This window comes from Scyliorhinus canicula, chromosome 12 (assembly GCF_902713615.1).
Source record: "Scyliorhinus canicula chromosome 12, sScyCan1.1, whole genome shotgun sequence".
NCBI classification, from domain to species: Eukaryota; Metazoa; Chordata; class Chondrichthyes; order Carcharhiniformes; family Scyliorhinidae; genus Scyliorhinus; species Scyliorhinus canicula.
The window spans coordinates 102,868,975-102,890,244 of NC_052157.1; the positions used below are offsets into that span (position 1 = coordinate 102,868,975).

At 46.4% G+C, this 21,270-nt stretch overlaps 1 protein-coding gene across 2 annotated transcripts in view; it reads right to left on the reverse strand.

Annotated features, from left to right (window-relative positions):
- The window catches only part of atp2a3 (ATPase sarcoplasmic/endoplasmic reticulum Ca2+ transporting 3), a 310,265-nt gene that overhangs the window by 191,367 nt on the left and 97,628 nt on the right, over window positions 1-21,270 (reverse strand). For both annotated transcript variants that reach the window (XM_038813618.1, XM_038813617.1), the window contains exon 4: window positions 19,616-19,717. In XM_038813618.1, coding sequence (XP_038669546.1) covers window positions 19,616-19,717 — 102 coding nt within the window. The remainder of the gene's footprint in view (window positions 1-19,615; window positions 19,718-21,270) is intronic.

A 21,270-nucleotide genomic window follows, 5' to 3' on the forward strand; every position in this document is an offset into this window, starting at 1 on the left:
ACAGTCAGATTCATTGGAGCTTTAGCACAACATACATGGTTTTCAATTTCCAATTATTTCCGAAATTAAAAGTCATGAAACCATTGCAGATTGTCGTAAAAAAAAACCACCTGGTTCACCAATGTCCTTTAGAGAAGGAAATCTGCCACCTTTACCTGGTGACCCCAGCAATATGGCTGACTCTTAACTGCAACCTCTGAAACGGCCAAGGGAGCCAGTCAGTTCAAGGGTAATTAGGGGTGGACAATAAAAGCTGGCCCTGCCAGCGACGCCCACATCCCAAAAAAAAATTAAAACAATTGTATCCCTCCAGAACTTAATCCCTTGCTTTGTATACTCTTTTTTTTTTAAACTCAATAGCCTGTGTCACTACTTTAGCCCTCCGACCTTCCACATTGTTTAAGCCAGGGGTGGGCAAACTTTTCCGTGCAAGGGCCACATTCAGAAATTCACAATTTTAAAGGGCCGCATAGTATATTAAGTAAAATAATTACTTCACCCGGTTATGATTCTGGGCGCCTCATATAGAACATAGAACAGATCAGCACAGAACAGGCCCTTCGGCCCTCGACGTTGTGCCGAGCAATGATCACCCTACTCAAGTCAACGTATCCACCCTATACCAGTAAGTAACCCAACAGCCTCCCCCCCCCCATTAACCTTAAAAAAAATAATTAAAAATTAAAAAAAAAAAAAAAAATTATTTTTTATTTTTATTTAATGACTTGGTGGGCCGCATAAAGACCTTTGGCGGGCCGCATGCGGCCCGCGGGCCGTAGTTTGCCCACCCCTGGTTTAAGCTCTTAATTTTCCAATAAGCATGCAACCTCCTCATTCCTCCCAGCTACATGCACCATAGTTACATTGAAGTATATTTTCCAATTCCACATGAATTCCACGTTAAAGTTTATTTATCTTCTAGTATTCTGTTACAATCCTCAGTATTATCTCTTCCACTTAATCTGGCGGCGTCTCCAAAGTTTAAAATTCCTGAGTTTAAATTGTTTACGTAAATTGTGAACAGTGCTCCTAACATCGATTTCTGCAGAACACATTTATTTTAAACATCTTGATTAGGCCACTCTCAACTTTCTAAACTCAAGGGAAGGCAATAATGATCATATATAGAACATAGAACATACAGTGCAGAAGGAGGCCATTCAGCCCATCGAGTCTGCACCAACCCACATTAAGCCCTCACTTCCACCCTATCCCCATAACCCTCCTAACCTTTTTGGTCACAAAGGGCAATTTAACATGGCCAATCCACCTAACCTGCACGTCTTTGGCCTGTGGGAGGAAATCGGAGCACCCGGAGGAAACCCACGCAGACACGAGGAGAACGTGTAGACTCCGCACAGACAGTGATCCAGCGGGGAATCGAGCCTGGGACCCTGGCGCTGTAAAGCCACAGTGCTAGCCACTTGTGCTACCATACTGCCCTGCAATGCTCGAATTTAAAAGTGGCCGGTTAAAGGTAATGAATACAGACCACCTTTTATGCAAAGCAGCCTTCATAATTTACCCCGCCCCCACCCCAATATTAACCTGGTGAATCTGAGTTGAAAGCTTCACCCGGCCGACATATCCTTTCAGAGGTGAGGAAAGTCCATAGAATCCGTAGTGCATTCAGCCCATCGTGTCTGCAGCGATCCTCTCAAAGAGCACTCAACCTAGCCCTTACCCCAACCTCAACTCCATGCATTGATCATAGTCAATCACCTAACATGCACATCTTTGGATTGTGGTAGGAAACCAGAGCACTTGGAGGAAACCCACGCAGACACGGGGAAAGCGAAAACTCCCTGCGGACAGTCACCCAAGGCCAGAATCGAACCCGGATCCCTGGCGCTGTGAAGCAGCAGTGCTAACCACTGTGCCAAATTCCTGATGGAATTAAATCAAGGAGCAATGAAAACTAAAGAACGTCTTGTTCCATTGAGGCAAAGGCCAACAATCCATTGCTTTTCTACCCATCTACTAGCCTTTTGTGACATCCAAATCATGAAGCATAAATTTTTGCCCTCGATAGTTTTTATATTCTCATCTTTAAGAAAAAACTTTGAACTCCCAATTCCTATAGTTTTGCCCACTCACTTAATCTGTGCTGTGTGCCTTTGTAACTTTCTGCTCCCATCTGCACAACTTGAGAAAGAAAGAGGTTAAAGCGAAACTGCGGTCCCATTAAAGACCAATGAAGGTGAGACAGTAATGGGCAATAAGGAAATAGGAGCCTTGTTAAGTGTGCTGGCCTTGGAAAGGGTCCAGAGGAGGTTCCCATGAATGATCCCTGGAATGAAGATCTTGTAGTATGAGGAACGGAGCAGACTGGATGGGCCGCCCAACTTAATATCATCTGCAAATGTGAATATTCAACTCTCCATCCTTTTATCCACGTGCTGAATATATACTAATGAAATGCTGAGGCCCCAGTACAGATCCCTGGGGAACACTGCTGGTCACATCCCTCTTTGCTACCTCCGAAAAATGACCAGCTTATCTTGCACAGGTCCAACTTCACACAGTTCCATTTTTTTGCGGGTAATCTCTGGCGAGACAATCAAATACCTTCTGGAGATGACACTCCCTTAATTCATCATGTTAGTCACATCATGCTATGCAACTAGATTGTCAGACTTGACTTAACTTCCACAAACCCACTCACTGTCGGACCAACTCACACATGTCCAAATGTTCAGTCAGTCAATCCCTGATGATAGATTCCAGTGATGTGGAGATGCCGGCATTGGACTGGGGTGAGCACAGTAAGAAGTCTTACAACACCAGGTTAAAGTCCAACAGGTTTGTTTCAAACACGAGCTTTCGGAGCACGGCTCCTTCTTCAGGTGAATGGAAAGGCTTGTTCCAGAAATGTTTATATAGACACAGTCAGAGATGCCCCGGAATGCGAGCACCTGCAGGCAATCAAATCATCAAAGATGCAGAGAGAGAGGTAACTCCAGGTTAAAGAGGTGTGAATTGTCCCAAGCCAGTTCAGTCGGTAGGCCTCTGCAAGTCCAGGCTTGTTGGTGGGGGCCGAATGTAATGCGACATGAATCCCAGATCCCGGTTGAGTCCGCATTCATGCGTGCGGAACTTAGCTATAAGTTTTTGCTCAGCAATTTTGCGTTGTCGCGTCTCCTGAAGGCCTCCTTGTAGAATGCTGACCCGGAGATCAGAGGCTGAATGTCCTTGACTGCTGAAGTGTTCCCCAACTGGAAGGGAACAGTCCTGCCTGTTGATAGTCGCACGATGCCCGTTTATTCGTTGTCGCAGTGTCTGCATGGTCTCGCCAATGTACCACGCTTCGGGACATCCTTTCCTGCAGCGTATGAGGTAGACTACATTGGTCGAGTCGCACGAGTATGCGCCGCGTACCTGGTGGGTGGTGTTTCCACGTGTAATGGTGGTGTCCATGTCGATGATCTGGCATGTCTTGCAGAGATTACCCTGGCAGGGTTTTGTGGTGTTGTGGTTGCTGTTCTGAAGGCTGGGTAATTTGCTGCAAACAATGGTTTGTTTGAGGTTGCGCGGTTGTTTGAAGGCCAGTAGTGGGGGTGTGGGGATGACCTTGGCAAGATGTCCATCCTCGCTGATGATGTGTTGGAGGCTGCGAAGAAGATGTCGTAGTTTCTCCGCCCCAGGAAAGTACTGGACGACGAAGGGTACTCTGTCAGTGGTGTCCCGTGTTTGTCTTCTGAGGAGGTCGGTGCGGTTTTTTGCTGTGGCGCGGTGGAACTGTCGATCAATGAGTCGAGCGCCATATCCCGTTCGTACGAGGGCATCTTTCAGCATCTGTAGGTGTCTGTTGCGCTCCTCCTTGTCTGAGCAGATCCTGTGTATACGGAGGGCTTGTCCATAGGGGATGGCTTCTTTAATGTGTTTCGGGTGAAAGCTGGAGAAGTGGAGCATCGTGAGATTATCTGTGGGCTTGCGGTAAAGCGAGGTGCTGAGGTGACCGTCCTTGATGGAGACGAGTGTGTCCAAGAATGGAACTGAATTTGGAGAATAGTCCATGGTGAGTTTGATGGTGGGATGGAACTTATTGATGTCATCGTGTAGTCGTTTCAGTGATGTCTCGCCGTGGGTCCAAAGGAAAAAAATGTCATCGATGTATCTGGTGTATAGCATCGGTTGAAAGTCCTGTGTGGTGAGGAACCTTCGACAACAAATTCGTCATCCAGACGCACGGAACAGCCATGGGGACCAAATTTGCACCTCAATATGCCAACATCTTCATGCACAAGTTTGAACAGGACTTCCTCACCACACAGGACTTTCAACCGATGCTATACACCAGATACATCGATGACATTTTTTTCCTTTGGACCCACGGCGAGACATCACTGAAACGACTACACGATGACATCAATAAGTTCCATCCCACCATCAAACTCACCATGGACTATTCTCCAAATTCAGTTCCATTCTTGGACACACTCGTCTCCATCAAGGACGGTCACCTCAGCACCTCGCTTTACCGCAAGCCCACAGATAATCTCACGATGCTCCACTTCTCCAGCTTTCACCCGAAACACATTAAAGAAGCCATCCCCTATGGACAAGCCCTCCGTATACACAGGATCTGCTCAGACAAGGAGGAGCGCAACAGACACCTACAGATGCTGAAAGATGCCCTCGTACGAACGGGATATGGCGCTCGACTCATTGATCGACAGTTCCACCGCGCCACAGCAAAAAACCGCACCGACCTCCTCAGAAGACAAACACGGGACACCACTGACAGAGTACCCTTCGTCGTCCAGTACTTTCCTGGGGCGGAGAAACTACGACATCTTCTTCGCAGCCTCCAACACATCATCAGCGAGGATGGACATCTTGCCAAGGTCATCCCCACACCCCCACTACTGGCCTTCAAACAACCGCGCAACCTCAAACAAACCATTGTTTGCAGCAAATTACCCAGCCTTCAGAACAGCAACCACAACACCACAAAACCCTGCCAGGGTAATCTCTGCAAGACATGCCAGATCATCGACATGGACACCACCATTACACGTGGAAACACCACCCACCAGGTACGCGGCGCATACTCGTGCGACTCGACCAATGTAGTCTACCTCATACGCTGCAGGAAAGGATGTCCCGAAGCGTGGTACATTGGCGAGACCATGCAGACACTGCGACAACGAATAAACGGGCATCGTGCGACTATCAACAGGCAGGACTGTTCCCTTCCAGTTGGGGAACACTTCAGCAGTCAAGGACATTCAGCCTCTGATCTCCGGGTCAGCATTCTACAAGGAGGCCTTCAGGAGACGCGACAACGCAAAATTGCTGAGCAAAAACTTATAGCTAAGTTCCGCACGCATGAATGCGGACTCAACCGGGATCTGGGATTCATGTCGCATTACATTCGGCCCCCACCAACAAGCCTGGACTTGCAGAGGCCTACCGACTGAACTGGCTTGGGACAATTCACACCTCTTTAACCTGGAGTTACCTCTCTCTCTGCATCTTTGATGATTTGATTGCCTGCAGGTGCTCGCATTCCGGGGCATCTCTGACTGTGTCTATATAAACATTTCTGGAACAAGCCTTTCCATTCACCTGAAGAAGGAGCCGTGCTCCAAAAGCTCGTGTTTGAAACACACCTGTTGGACTTTAACCTGGTGTTGTAAGACTTCTTACAATAGATTCCAGTAACTATGTTAAACTGACAGGTCTCAGGCAACGTAACCTGGAGTTATTTTTTTTTTTTGAAATGCGTGGGCAGTTTGTTTCAGTACACCAGCACACAGTAACTGAAAAGGACCAACTGGTGCGCGGCCTGCACGAGGACTTTCGGGTCACTACGCGGCTGCACAGCTCAGAGAGAACATGAAAATGAAATGAAAAATGAAAAACGCTTATTGTCACAAGTAGACTTCAATGAAGTTACTGTGAAAAGCCCCCAGTCGCCACACTCCGGCGCCTGTTCGGGGAGGCTGTTACGGGAATCGAACCGTGCTCCTGACCTGCTTGGTCTGCTTTAAAAGCCAGCGATTTAGCCCAGTGTGCTAAACAGCCCCAATTGGCCCCTGGATTCGGACTTACCCCCTCCCTTTGGGAATAATATTTGTGATTCTCCAATCTAATGGCACTCGGGTTAAATCACCACCAGTCAGCTCTCCCTGTCAAAGGGGAAAGCAGCCAATAATCATCTGGGGTGACATTTGTATTTACATCTTTTCCTCCACTGTTAAAATGAATAGAAAGCGCTCCATAAGACCATGGTATATAGGAGCAGAATTAGGCCACTCGGCCCATCGAGTCTGCTCCGTTCCTCATACGACAAGATCTTCATTCCAGGGATCATTCGTGGGAACCTCCTCTGGACCCTTTCCAAGGCCAGCACACTTAACAAGGCTCCCATTTCCTTATTGCCCATTACTGTCTCATCTCCATCGGTCTTTAATGGGACCGCAGTTTCGCTTTAACCACTTTCTTTCTCTTAAAGTATTTCGATAAAAGTCTTTTGCCATTAGCTTTCATATCCTTTACAGGTTTTGCACTTCACTTTTTACTTTATAACAGAATCCTTACAGCACAGAATGAGGCCATTCTGTATCTGTCTATGTCAGTTGTTCGAATGAGCGATACACCTAGTACCATTTCCCAGCTTTCAGCCGCAGATGGTTTTTTGTCGTTTGTTTTGCTCTTACAGCTTGTGGTGTGGCCCTCTGGCCCCTGTGTCGCAACCCCCCCCCCCCCCCCCCCCCCCCCCCCCACCCCCGCCCCCCGTTATCTTTTCCTTTCAGCTTGATAATCCATTGCTCATGACCTACACAAGTGCAGTTTTTGTCTTTTGGGAGAATGTACTGGTGTTGAATTGGCACAAAGACATTTTTCCAAGTACATCCGAGTGTTTACCTATTAAGAGTTCAAGTCCAGTTTACTGCACATTTTCTCAAAGTTTGCCATACTTAAATTAAAAACCTTTCATTGTGACAAACCCTTCACCCTCTCAAACCCAATATCAAACTTGCGTTATGATCAGCATTTATTAGTTTTTAAAATTAATTCTGCTATATCTACCACAGCCTGTTCCTCTGTCCATTGCAAAAACACACTATTCCAGAAAATCAGCTGAAATACACTTAAAAAATTCAGTCTTTCCAAGCTGTTCTGCTTCTCCTATTTTATGTGAAAATTCAAATTATAACCAGATTATTTTGCTACCAGCATCTCTGATCATTATATTTCTATATCACTCCCACACCCCACAACCCATCTACATTGCTACTGTCAGGAGCTCTGCAAACAACGCCCAAAGTCATGTATTGCTTATTGTTGATTATATCTACCCAGTGTTTCCACTACTGACCTACTCTGACTGAAAACTCTTCTAATTTGCTGTATTGTGTCTTTAGTTACATTGTTACGCTTCCTTTTCCAATATCCCTGTCTTTTCTAAGGATCCTTTTGTCTGGAATATCTTCTCCAGGACTCTGTCATGGATGCTGCATTATACCCTTTAAACTGAACTTGTGCTTCATAATCATTTGCTTTAACCAGGAATTTATTGCGCAGAAACAGGCTTTTCAGTCCGACTGTTGTATGCTGGTATTCATGTTCTGCTCCACTCCAGCCTATCCCCATCTTATTTCATTTAAAATAATCAGCATATCCTTCAACTCCTTTCACACTCATGTGCTTATCAAGTTACTCTTTCTGATTTCCATAGATCCCCTATGGTGCAGAAGGAGGCCACTAAATCAAGTCTGCACCGACCCTCTGACGGAACACCCTACCCGAGCCCACTCCGCCCAACATCCCATCTAACCTACACATCTTTGGACTGTGGGAGGCAATCAGAGCATCCGGAGGAAACCCACGCAGACACGGGGTACATGCAAACTTCACACAGACAGCCACTCAAAGATCGAACCCGGGTCCCTGGCGCTGTGAGGCAGCAGTGCCAAATACTCCTTTATGGTAGTTCTTTTTACGTTCTATCCATTCTGGGTAAAAAAAAAAAAAAGATTCTCCCGAATTCATTGGTGGACTTATCAGTGATTATCTTATATTTACAGCCGTTCATGTTGAATCGTCTCACATTGGAGGCGTCAGCTCTACATTTACCAAACCAACCCCTTCACCATTTTAAAGACCTTTTTCAGGTCACATCTCCTTCTCCAGTCCATCAGATTTTGCTGATAGTTAGAACCTGTCAGCGCTGGTATTATCCTTTTACATCTTTTGTGCACTTTCTCCACTAAATCCTCTTTGTTATTTAGAGACCAAGTTTGATCGAACATAATAGGGGATCTTGATCCTGCAGGATAACAGAAGAGATTCAAGGGGGATAAATTCTTAAGAGTGGGAAGCCTGGCCCAAACCTACCTCGAACATGTCTACATCAAATTTAACTGTGGATTTTATAGAATATTTAAATCAGGCATTACAATATTTAAGATAGACTGTGTGCCTCAGAATTTAGCAGCAATGTGGATATATGATCGACAAGCGTTCAGGGAACCTGGCAGCTAAGGGCGGGTGAAAACTGCCAGATTCAACAAGTAGCTAGCTATGCGCACTAACCCTTCCCTCTGTCACAGTCCATGGCTCCGGTCTTTTACGGCAGCCCTAACTGGCCAACAGCCTCCCACAGTGGGGAAGCCATCTCATGCTGAAAAATGGAGCAGGCAGATATGCAAACAAGCTCCTGTCATCAAATTCACAGATTAAAAAAAAAATTCTATGTAATCTTCCTGCTGAAGGGAGGCAGAGATCAGGCCATGCTCCCCGAACGTTGACATCATGTGATTTGGGTGCGATTGCGATTCCTCTATTTAATCAGCAGCAAACAAGGTAAGAGAAAATGGTGGGCCGCGAAGGTCGGCCGCCGTGGGTCGCGAAGGCCGGCCGCCGTGGGTCGCGAAGGCCGGCCGCCGTGGGTCGCGAAGGCCGGCCGCCGTGGGTCGCGAAGGCCGGCCGCCGTGGGTCGCGAAGGCCGGCCGCCGTGGGTCGCGAAGGCCGGCCGCCGTGGGTCCCAAAGGTTGGCCAGTTGGTAAAAATGGGTCCCCGGAAAAAAAGTTTGAAAAACACTGCACTAGAAATATATCCTAATGTTTTGGGGCACATTTTCTGGCTTTCCCAATAACAGTGCTATTTCTAAGCATTTGTATACCTGCACCCCTAGATCTGTTTGCATCTCTACCCCATTTGCTCTTATTTTCTTTTTTTTTTAAATTTAGAGTGCCCAATTCATTTCTTCCAATTAAGGGGCAATTTAGCTTGGCCAATCCACCTACCCTGCACATCTTTGGATTGTGGGGGCGAAACCCCCGCAAACACGGGGAGAATGTGCAAACTCCACATGGACAGTGACCCAGAGCTGGGATCGAACCTGGGACCTCACGGCCGTGAGGCAGCAGTGCTAACCACTGACCCACCGTGCTGTCCCTGTTCTCATTTTCTGAAGCCTACGTGATCTCCACCTGCCAGAATGTGCTACATCACACTTGTTCACATTGAAAATCAACTAATATTTATATAGCACCACCGACATAATCAGTTCCAAAGTACATTACAGGGACATTATATAACAAAAAAGGTTCTGGTATCTGGGGATCCAGATAAGGCATGAGTGGGCCATGATGCATTGGTGGAGCTTGACGGGGTAGATGGAGGAGGTTAAGGGAGACCTTAAACGATGGGACACTCTGCACCCGCCATTGGCGGGTACAGGTGATGGAGATAAATGTACTGCCAAGATTCCTGTGTGTTTCAGTCCCTCCCAGGGCCTTTTTTTGTAACGTAGCTGCGTTAATCTCTGAATTTGTGTGGGCTGGGATGGGGCCGAGGGTTAGTAGGACATGCAAGTACATGAGGCGGGAAGGGACTGGCACTCCCGAATTTGTTGCAATGTTATTGTGGAAAAGGTAGAGAGCAGACGTGGAGATGATGGTGGTGGTGGTGGGGAGCAGTTTGGGTCAGGTTGGAGGAGTCGTCTCGCGAGGGGACGGGCCTGAGAGCCCTTGTGATTTCCTGCTGCAATTTGCCCCAAGGAAGTGCACGAGCAGTCCAGTGGGGAGTTGTCCATAAAAATTTGGAACCAACTGAGGAGGCACATGTTGGTGATGACTCCACTGTGTGGGAATCATAGGTTTGCTCTGGGGGAATGGATGGGATGTCCAAGAGATGAGGGAGGAAGGGCCAGTGCTGATCATGAACATGTTTGTGGAGGGAAAGTTGGTTGGGATAGAGGAACTGTGGGAGAAGTTCAATCCACTTCGGCGGAGTGCGTTCAGATACTGGCAGGTGCAGGACTTTGTGTGCAAGGAGCCGCCTTCATTTCTTCAGGTACTGGAATATACGCTTCTGGAGAAAATGATGCTCCCAGATGAAGGTGGTATGGTAGAATTGGGGACATATATGGATGGTTGGGAGAGCAGAATACGACCTTAGTGAAAAGGATCAAATAGAAGTGGGAGGAGGAGTAAGGATGAGGGCTTCGGTGCAAAGTAATGCGCCAAGTGAACTCAACCTCTCCTGTGCAAGGATGAGTCTTACATAATTTAAGGTGGTGCATAGGGTCCACATGACTTGGGCCTGGATGAGTGGGTTTTTCCCCGGGAGGTAGTGGATGGGTGCGAAAGGTGGGCCGGCAAACCATGACCATCTTTGGGGTGTTAAAGGTGCCGGAACTTCTGGAGGCGGCCGATGTCTTGGCCTTCGCCTCTCTGATTGCCCAGCGACATATCCTTTTGAATTAGAGGTCGGCGACACCACCGGGGTCGCAACTTGGCTGGGAGACATCGTATGAGATTCTCAGGTTGGAGAAAATGAAATGTGTCCTGAGTGGGTTGGAGGAGAGCTTTGAGGTATGGAGGAGGCCGCCATTCATGATTATATTTGAGGAGTTGTTTGTCGTGAGGGTGTGTGTGTGTGTGGGGGGGGGGGGGGGGGGGGGGGAGGAAACTGCAGAACTTTGAACCACAGAAGCTGAAGGCACAGTCATCAATGTGGAACAATTCAAATGAGGAATCCACAAAAGGCCACAATTAGACGAGTGCAGAAACCTTGGAGGGCTATAGCTGGAGGAGATTAGGGCTCGAGAGGGGCAAGGCCATGAAGGGATTAGAAAACATGGATGAGAATGTTTAAGACTGATGCATTGCTTAACTCGGAGGCAGTGCAGATCAGCGAGTACAGGTGATGGTGAGAGTTTGGACATGGGCAGCAGAGTTTGGACATGGGCAGCAGAGTTTGGACATGGGCAGCAGAGTTTGGACATGGGCAGCAGAGTTTGGACATGGGCAGCAGAGTTTGGACATGGGCAGCAGAGTTTGGACATGGGCAGCAGAGTTTGGACATGGGCAGCAGAGTTTGGACATGGGCAGCAGAGTTTTGAATTAACTCAAGTTACGAGGGAGAGTGAGGGGGATGCTAGCCAGTATTGTGTTGCAATAGTCAAGTGGGGTACAATTTAACAAATACCTGGAGCAGCAGGTTACAAAAATCAACCAAATCCTTATCGATGGGAGAAGACAGCAATTCAGTGCAAACGACAAGGCCAAAGCATTTGCAACAACCCAGTAGGTGATCCATCTCAGTCTCCTCTGGAGGTCCCCAAAATCACAGACGTCAGTCTTCAGCCAATTTGATTTACTTTATGTAATACCAAGCAATAGCTGAAGGCACTAAATACTGCAAAGGCTAGGGGCCTTGACAATATTCCAGCAAGAGGACTGAAGACCCGTGCTCCATAACTAGGGTCTCCCTACCAAGCTGTTCCAGTGTAGCTACAGCGCTGGCATCTATCCAGCAATATGGAAAATTGCCAATGTCCTGTACACAAAAGGAAAGACAAATCCAACCCAGCCAATTACCGGCACACCAGTCTACTCTCAATCATAGATTTCATAGAATTTACAGTGCAGAAGATGGCCATTCGGCCCATCGAGTCTGCACCAGTCCTTGGAAAGAGCACCCTACTTAAGCCCACACCTCCACTCTATCCCCATAACCCAGTACCCCACCCATCATTTTTGGACACCAAGGGCAATTTATCATGGCCAATCCACCTAACATGCTCATTTTTGGACTCTGGGAGGAAACCGGAACACCCGGAGGAAACCCATGCAGACACGGGGAGAAAGTGCAAACTCCACACATACAGTGATCCAAGCTCGGAAGCGAACCTGGGACCCTGGAGCTGTGAAGCAACTGTGCTACCGTGCCCCCCTTACTGTCTGGAGCACAAAGAGGCCATTCAGCCCATTGCAGCCGTGCTGGCTCTTTGGAAAGAGCTGATCCATCCTATTGCTGCTCTCTTTCCCTCTTCCATCCATTTTAAGTATTTCCCAGTCAAACTCCTGTTCAATTCCTTTTGGAAAGTGTTGGTTGAATCTGCTTCTACCACCTTTTCAGGCAGCTCCTTCCACACAGCGGGTGGAATTCTCCAGTCACCGATGCCAAAATTGCACTTGGCGATCAGCCGGAGAATACCCATTTCCAACCAAATCGGGAACGACACCGTCTTGAGGTAATAAAAGCATGCATGAGGTTTGTAGCAGAAGGGCTAAAGCAACAATACAATCACTCCATGTGACAGAAGTGGAAATGGATGATTGGGGTGGTGGCACGATCAGAAGCTCAGCTGTAAAACACAGCAGGCCGTTCAAATGTCCATTGACGTCAGAGGGACCGGATAACCACACCAGCGAGGGGCCTGAAGATTCCGCCCATGATGTGAACATGTCCTGGAGGAAACTATAGAGGTCTTGTTCATCCCTCACCTTGTGTGTGTGGGAGTGCCCCCAACCCAGGCTCCAGCTCAACAACTCTGCTCTGGAGTCACTCTAGACAGAGGCATTTGTAAAGCTAACTGGGACCGTTCTACTATCTACCAATACTGCAGTCATAGAATCATAGAATCCCTACAATGCAGAAGGATGCCATTCAGCCCATGTGGTCTGCACCCACCCTCCAAAAAAGCACCCTACGTGACCCAAGCCCCATCCCATCCCCGTAACCCCACCAGTCCAGGCACACTTCCTGTGCTGCCATTATCACCACTTCTATATGTATTTATTGAAAACAAAGTTTTTAATTACTGCCAATGCTAACTGATTTTAATGGTAACTTAGTCACTCCTGCTGCTCAGCTTAGTATATTTAGCCTATTACTAGCGCACTCCTACAACATCATTTATTCTCAATAGCATCATGCCATTGTAACCAAACGTTATATTCACAAAATATAACCAAAAGGTACCCAGTCTCTCAGCACAACATCCCAGACATTATCATGGATTTTAAAAATGGGGACAGATTTGTTCTGATCCAGACTCCACAGAACTGCAATAATACTACGGAAAGCCTCTTGTAATGAATAATGTAATAAAGAGATACATAATATTCCAGAGTGCACAGCTTTTGAAAAGACAAACCAAATGGAAAATTAGGAGCAGCCCTGATAATAAAGGGTCTCGTAAAAGAATCTTGGCTCTGACAGTCAGGAAGTAGAATCAGTGTGGCCTGAAATCAGGAATAACAGGGTCAGAAAAAGCTGGTGGGAATCATTTGCAAGCCCAAAACAATCCATATACCATTATATGGGCTGGGGGCTGGTTTAGCTCACCGAGCTAAATCGCTGGCTTTTAAAGTAGACCAAGCAGGCCAGCAGCACGGTTTAATTCCCGTACCAGCCTCCCCGGACAGGCACCGGAATGTGGCGACCAGGGGCTTCTCACACAGTAACTTCATTGAAGACTACTTGTGACAATAAGCGATTTTCATTTTCATTAAGCAGAACATTAAGCAATAAATGATTGGAGCTTGTAAAAAAGGGACTTTTATAATTGCGGAGGACTCCAATTTTCATCAGCTGGAACAATTAAATTGGCAAAGGAGGGGCAGCACGGTGGCGCAGTGGGTTAGCACTGCAGCCTCACGGAGCCGAGGTCTCAGGTTCGATTCTGTCTCTGGGTTACTGCCCGTGTGGAGTTTGCACATTCTCTCTGTGTTTGCGTGGGTTTCGCCCCCACAACCAGGGTAGGTGGATTGGTCATGCTAAATTGCCCCTCAATTGGAAAAAAAATGAATTGGGTGCTCTAAATTTTTTTTTTTTTTTTTTTAAAAAGGTAGTTTGGAGGAAGTAGTTTATACAACGGTTTCATAAAGGTTTTGTGGAACTATATGTTGTGGAACCAACTATGGATAAAGCCATCTCAGATCTAGCATTGTGAAATGAGACTGGTTCAATTAGATCCTCTAGGTAAGAGTGATCACAATAGGCAAGAGAGTGATCACAATAGGCAAGAGTGGTCACAATAGGCAGGAGTGGTCACAATAGGCAGGAGTGGTCACAATAGGCAAGAGTGGTCACAATAGGCAAGAGTGGTCACAATAGGCAAGAGTGGTCACAATAGGCAAGAGTGGTCACAATAGGCAAGAGTGGTCACAATAGGCAAGAGTGGTCACAATAGGCAAAGAGTGGTCACAATAGGCAAGAGTGGTCACAATAGGCAAGAGTGGTCACAATAGGCAAGAGTGGTCACAATAGGCAAGAGTGGTCACAATAGGCAAGAGTGGTCACAATAGGCAAGAGTGGTCACATAGGCAGAGTGTTCACAAATAGGCAAGAGTGTTCCACAATAGGCAAGAGTGTTCACAATAGGCACGAGTGTTCCAATAGGCAATAGGTTCACAATAGGCAGAGTGTTCACAATAGGCAAGAGTGTTCACAAGCAAGAGTGTTCACAATAGGCAAGAGTGTTCCTACAATAGGCAAGAAGTGTTCACAATAGGCAAGAGTGTTCACAATAGCAAGAGTGTTCACAATAGGCAAGAGTGTTTCACAATAGGCAAGAGTGGTCACAATAGGCAAGAGTGGTCACAATAGGCAAGAGTGTTCACAATAGGCAAGAGTGTTCACAATAGGCAAGAGTGTTCACAATAGGCAAGAGTGTTCACAATAGGCAAGAGTGTTCACAATAGGCAAGAGTGTTCACAATAGGCAAGAGTGTTCACAATAGGCAAGAGTGTTCACAATAGGCAAGAGTGGTCACAATAGGCAAGAGTGGTCACAATAGGCAAGAGTGGTCACAATAGGCAAGAGTGGTCACAATAGGCAAGAGTGGTCACAATAGGCAAGAGTGGTCACAATAGGCAAGAGTGGTCACAATAGGCAAGAGTGGTCACAATAGGCAAGAGTGGTCACAATAGGCAAGAGTGGTCACAATAGGCAAGAGTGGTCACAATAGGCAAGAGTGGTCACAATAGGCAAGAGTGGTCACAATAGGAAAGAGTGATCACAATAGGAAAGAGTGATCACAATAGGCAAGAGTGATCACAATAGGAAAGAGTGATCACAATAGGCAAGAGTGATCACAATAAGCAAGGGTGATCACAATAGGCAAGGGTGATCACAATAAAAGTTTGAAAGTGACATATCTGGAGCCAATCAAGAATCACAAACTTAAACAAAGCCAGATAGGATGTATAATCATCTGGAAAGGAATAATTTGATTAGAGATAGTCAGCATGGTTTTGTGAAGGTTAGGTCGTGCCTCACAAACCTCATTGAGTTCTTCGAGAAGGTGACCAAACAGGTGGATGAGGGTAAAGCAGTTGATGTGGTGTATATGGTATTCAGTAAAGCGTTTGATAAGGTTCCGCACGGTAGGCTACTGCAGAAAATACAGAGGCATGGGATTCAGGATGATTTAGCAGTTTGGATCAGAAATTGGCTAGCTGATCGAAGACAAAGGGTGGTGGTTGATGGGAAATGTTCAGACTGGTGTCCAGTTACTAGTGGTGTACCACAAGGATCTCTTTTGGGGTTGCTGCTGTTTGTCATTTTTATAAATGACCTGGAGGAGGGCATAGAAGGATGGGTGAGTAAATTTGCAGATGACACTAAAGTCGGTGGAGTTGTGGACAGTGCAGAAGGATGTTACAAGTTACAGAGGAACATAGATAAGCTGTAGAGCTGGGCTGAGATGTGGCAAATGGAGTATAATGCAGAAAAGTGTGAGGTGATTCATTTTGGAAGGAATAACAGGAAGATAGAGTACTGGGCTAATGGTAAGATTCTTGGTAGTGTGGACGAGCAGAGAGATCTCGGTGTCCATGTCCATAGATCCCTGAAAGTTGCCACCCAGGTTGAAAGGGTTGTTAAGAAGGCATACGGTGTGCTAGCTTTTATTGGTAGAGGAATTGAGTTTCGGAGCCACGAGATCATGTTGCAGCTGTACAAAACTCTGGTTTGGCCGCATTTGGAGTATTGCGTGCAGTTCTGGTCACCGCATTATAGGAAGGATGTGGAAGCATTGGAAAGGGTACAGAGGAGACTTACAAGGAAGTTGCCTGGTATGGAGGGAAGATCTTATGAGGAAAGGCTGAAGGACTTGAGGCTGTTTTCGTTAGCGAGAAGAAGGTTAAGAGGTGACTTAATTGAGGCATACAAGATGATCAGAGGATTAGATAGGGTGGACATCGAGAGCCTTTTTCCTCGGATGGTGATGTCCAGCACGAGGGGGCATAGCTTTAAATTGAGGGGAGTTAGATACAGGACAGATGTCAGAGGTAGGTTCTTTACTCAGAGTAGTAAGGGCATGGAATTCCCTGCCTGCAACAGTAGTGGACTCGCCAACACTAAATGCATTCAAATGGTCATTGGATAGGCATATGGACGATAAGGGAATAGTGTAGAGGGACTTTAGAGGGGTTTCACAGGACGGCGCAACATCGAGGGCCGAAGGGCCTGTACTGCGCTGTAATGTGCTATGGTCTATGTTCTAATTACATAGGTATGAGCTGGCCACGGTTGATTGGGCAAATGAGACAGCAATGCATGGTGGTAAATAAACAGTAGGAAACATTTAAAGAATCAAAACATTCAACGAAAATAGGTTCCACTGAAAAACAGAAACTCAGAATGAAAGATTTATCTGCGGCTTACTATTAAAGTAGTATTAAATTAAAAGATAAGACTTGCAATGTTGTAAAGAACAGCGATAAGCCTGTGGATTAGGAGTGTTTTAGAAACCAGCAAAAGGTGACCAAAACGTTGACACAATGGGGGAAGAAATAGCGAGCTCAAACTAGCCAGAAATATAAAACAGGTAGCAAGAGCAGCAAGAGCTTTTAATAAGTATATAAAAAGGAGAAGAGTAGCTAAAATTAATGTTGGTCCCTTAGAGACAGAGACAAGGAAATTATTACAGCGCTTGTATATTCACTGGAGTTTAGAAGAGTAAGAGGCAACTGATTGAAACATTTAAGATCCTGAGGGGTATTGACAGTGTGGATGTGAAGAATATGTTCCACTTCTGGGAGAATGTGGAAGTAGGGAGTCATTTTCTAAAAATAAATTTAGAGTACCCAATCTTTGTTTCCCAATTAGGGGCAATTTAGCGTGGCCAATCCACCTACCCTGCACATCTTTGGGTTGTGAGGGTAAAACCTACTCGAACATGGGGAGAATGTGCAAACTCCACACGGACAGTGACCCAAGAAGTCATGGTTTAAAATAAGGACTCCGTTGTTTAAGACAGAAATAAGGAGAAATTCCTTCTCTCAAGGATCACAAGTCTCTGGAACTCTCTTCCTCAAAAGGCAGTGGAAGCAGAGCATTTGAATATTTTTAAGGCAGAGGTGCATTGACTCTTGATTAACAAGAGGGCAAAAGGTTATCGAGGCAATAATAATAATCAGAGAAAAAATATTGGAGCAACTGAAGGGACAAAATCCGACAAACCCCCAGGACTTGATGGCCTAAGACTTTGGATTCTAAAGGAGATAGCTGCAGAGTTAGTGAACACTGACTGCTGCTGATTTTCTAACTTTCCTTAGATTCTAGAATTGTCCTGCAGTTTGGATCGCAAATGTAACACTGCTATTCAGTGTGGTGGGGGGTAGATAGAAAAATAAGCGGCACGGTAGCAGGGCAGCATGGTAGCACAATAGTTAGCACTCTGGCTTCACAGCTCCAGGGCCCCAGGTTCGATTCCTGGCTTGGGTCACTGTCTGTGCGGAGTTTGCACGATCTCCCCATGTCTGCATGGGTTTCCTCCAGGTGCTCCGGTTTCCTCCCACAAGTCCCAAAAAATGTGCTTGTTAGGTGAATTGGACATTGTGAATTCTCCTTCAAGGTACCCGAACAAATGCCGGAGTGTGGTGACTAGGGGATTTTCACAGTAACTTCATTGCAGTATTAATGTAAGCCTACTTGAGACAATAATAATAAAGATTAAATGCTGCCTGACCAGCTAAGTAATTCCAGTATTATCTGCTCTGATTTCATATTTCCAGCTTCTTAAACATTTTGCTTTTGAATCAGATTAGGCTCTCTCGGTAACTTCAATGAATTATGCACTAGAACCCGTAAATTATAATCACTGTGGTTCTTTTGTAGACAGTTTTCAAATAATCCTTTCAGCCAATATGTACAACCTCACATTTCATGTTCAGCTGAGTGTGTTTTTATACACCCACTGTATATTTAGCCCTTTCTGAAATGTTTTGATTTATTTTTACAAATTGCTACAGCTCCTGGTATAATGCCAATTGAAAACATAGATAAGCTTCCTCAGATTCCCCAATTCAAAGTATTTGCTGGAATGGTAAAATGTTGGGGACTCAGCACTGATCTCTTGGGAATATCATTCATCACTGTCTGCCAACACAAAATATCTTTTACCTCAACCTTCTGTCTCTCTTTCCCCTCTCCAGATCCACTTCATTTCCATGCCACATCATCTCCAATTTCACAGGCCTCAATTTTAATTAAACCACTCATGGATTCTATTATCAGAATCTACTGCAGTAACTGGATTCCCCAAATCAAAAGCCATCAGTGATACCACATTGGCCTCACATAAATCCCTGAAGGGAATACCACAAGGATGATGTCCTCGCAGTACAGAAGTTCAGCCAACAGTAACAGCCTGGAAAAAACTTTCAAGACACCCGTCTTTGCCAGATAGATCCAACCGAGAAGGTGACAGAGGGAGAGAGAGAGACACATGTCCAAAATTTCACAAAGTTCAATAAGTTAATTTAATTAAAAATTCACTCGTCAAAAGTGTACGAGGGAGCGAATTACTCCAGCTTTTTATACAAAGCCTTACCAGCAACTCCCGGGACTTGAACCGGTGAAAATACTCTATGAACAGCAGAAGTGCATGGAGACATACACGTTTAAAGTCACAGGTAGTTTTGACATCTACTACCTGGTATAATGCCAATTGAAAATATAGATTTCAAAAGGTGGGAGCTATTTTGCAGTTTATTAAAGTTGGCTATCCTTTTGCAATCAGCTTGAAAATTGTGAATTGTCTCATGTGTAAATGCACCACGTGGTAGTGAGCCACTGAAGGTCAGGGTGCTCCCAAATTTGGGTTCTTACTTGCACTGTGCTGAGATTATCTCAGGTTGCAATGACTGTTCTACAACTTGGCCTCGGTGATCCCAGGCACAATTGTCAGATCAGGATGGGGTATGGGAGGATTGCTGCTCTTGATTGATGCTGAATATTACACAAACGTGTGAATCTAGTGAGGGTGGTCATGGTACTATGGTACTATACGCTGGACTGGACGACTGAACCACAGCATGTGCCAACTACTTAATATGGGGAAATCACAGTATTGAGTTCTTACCTGCCACACACCAACTAGAGCATTCACAATCAATATCAGAAGGATCACAAAGGGCTCCACGAAAGCAGTAACAGTTTCTGCATCTTCAAACCAAGCCAGGACCTGAAAAATAAAAGTACCTGCCATGAGCACTGGGAGTCTTATTAAATACTTCAGGATTCACATCAACCATGTAATTGGCAGCTAGAGTCATCGTTCTGGTACAAATAAACACAAAAGAATCTTTATTCTGAAGTGTTTCTCTGACCAGGTGCTGAACGTTCACAAGGTGAAACTGGTCTTCGCCAACACAAACCTAAATCAGAGTGTAAATGAAGCTGCTTTCAACAGCAGCCCTATCTCTACCAACTACCGCTACAGACCCCGTCTGCAGCAGCCCAGTCCCAACTCCCAGCAGTCCCATTCCCACTCCTCTGTCACCTCAGCATCCCTGCTCCGCACACACCCTGAGGGAGCTCCAACCCAAAACCCACCCCACACTCCCCCCGCTCCAACACCCACCTTTCCCCCGGCAGCCCCATCCCAACACCCCCCGCCCCAACATACCCTTCCCCTGGCAGGCCCATCCCAACACCCCCATCCCAACACCCACCTTTCCCCCGGCAGCCCCATCCTAACACCCCCACACCACCGTCCCAACACCCCCTCCCCCCGGAAGCCCCATCCCAACAACCCCCCGCCCCCGGCAGCCCTCTCCCAACAACCCCCCTGCCTAGCAGCCCATTCCTAACACGCGCCTCTCCCCCCCCATCAGCCCCATCCCAATATGCCCTCCCTCCCACCAGCAACCCTATCCCAACTCGACCCCCCCCCGCCCTGCAGACCCGTCCCAATATTCCTCCCTCCAGCTGCCCATTTCTAACATCATCCCCTCCCAGCAGCGATGTCCCAGCCCGCCAACCACCAGCTGCCCCATGCCCCCCCCCTCCCCCAAGCAGCCCCGTCCCTCCTCCCCCAGCAGATCCGCACCCCAAGTAATCATGCTCACTCACTCTGCGCCTGCTTCACTCTCCTAGTGAAGATCAATTTCACTGCCTCAGAATAGAAGTGCCTGAGATTTCCAATCCTTGGGTCTGTTTAATTTTTAGCATCAATCGTAGCTCCTCATTACATCAATCCACTCCAGCTCACAATAAACCCTCCCAGTTATATAACTTCTGAACATTGTCTGGGCTCTCCTCATGGACAAGAAAGCAGACTATGACCAGCACTCCCGAAAGCTGTTGAAAGGGTGCCTCTGCTGCACGCCACTTTGGTATTTATACCCATTGCTTTGACAATGATGGAAGCCTCGCCAAAATCAATTTGAGAGAATAAAACACTTGAAACAAAAACTTCACAAAGTGAATCAGTGAGAGAAACAGTTCATCCCCATTAAACTACAGCATCCAATCCACAGAATGAAGGAATAAAGACAGAAAACTGTGGAAATACTCAGCAGGTCAGGGAGCATCTGCAGAGAGAGAGAAGCAGTGTCAACATTTCAGACCAAGGCCTTTTCATCAGAATGGTGTCCAACGACAAGTCATCGAGCAGGAAGATAAACCATTCCTCTCTCCAACGAAACAACCTCTCCGGTTGTACGTTTTCCAGCATTTTCGGTCTTGTGCTGTAACAATTCCATGCTTCTATTTCAGTCTTTCAAAGTCTTTGTT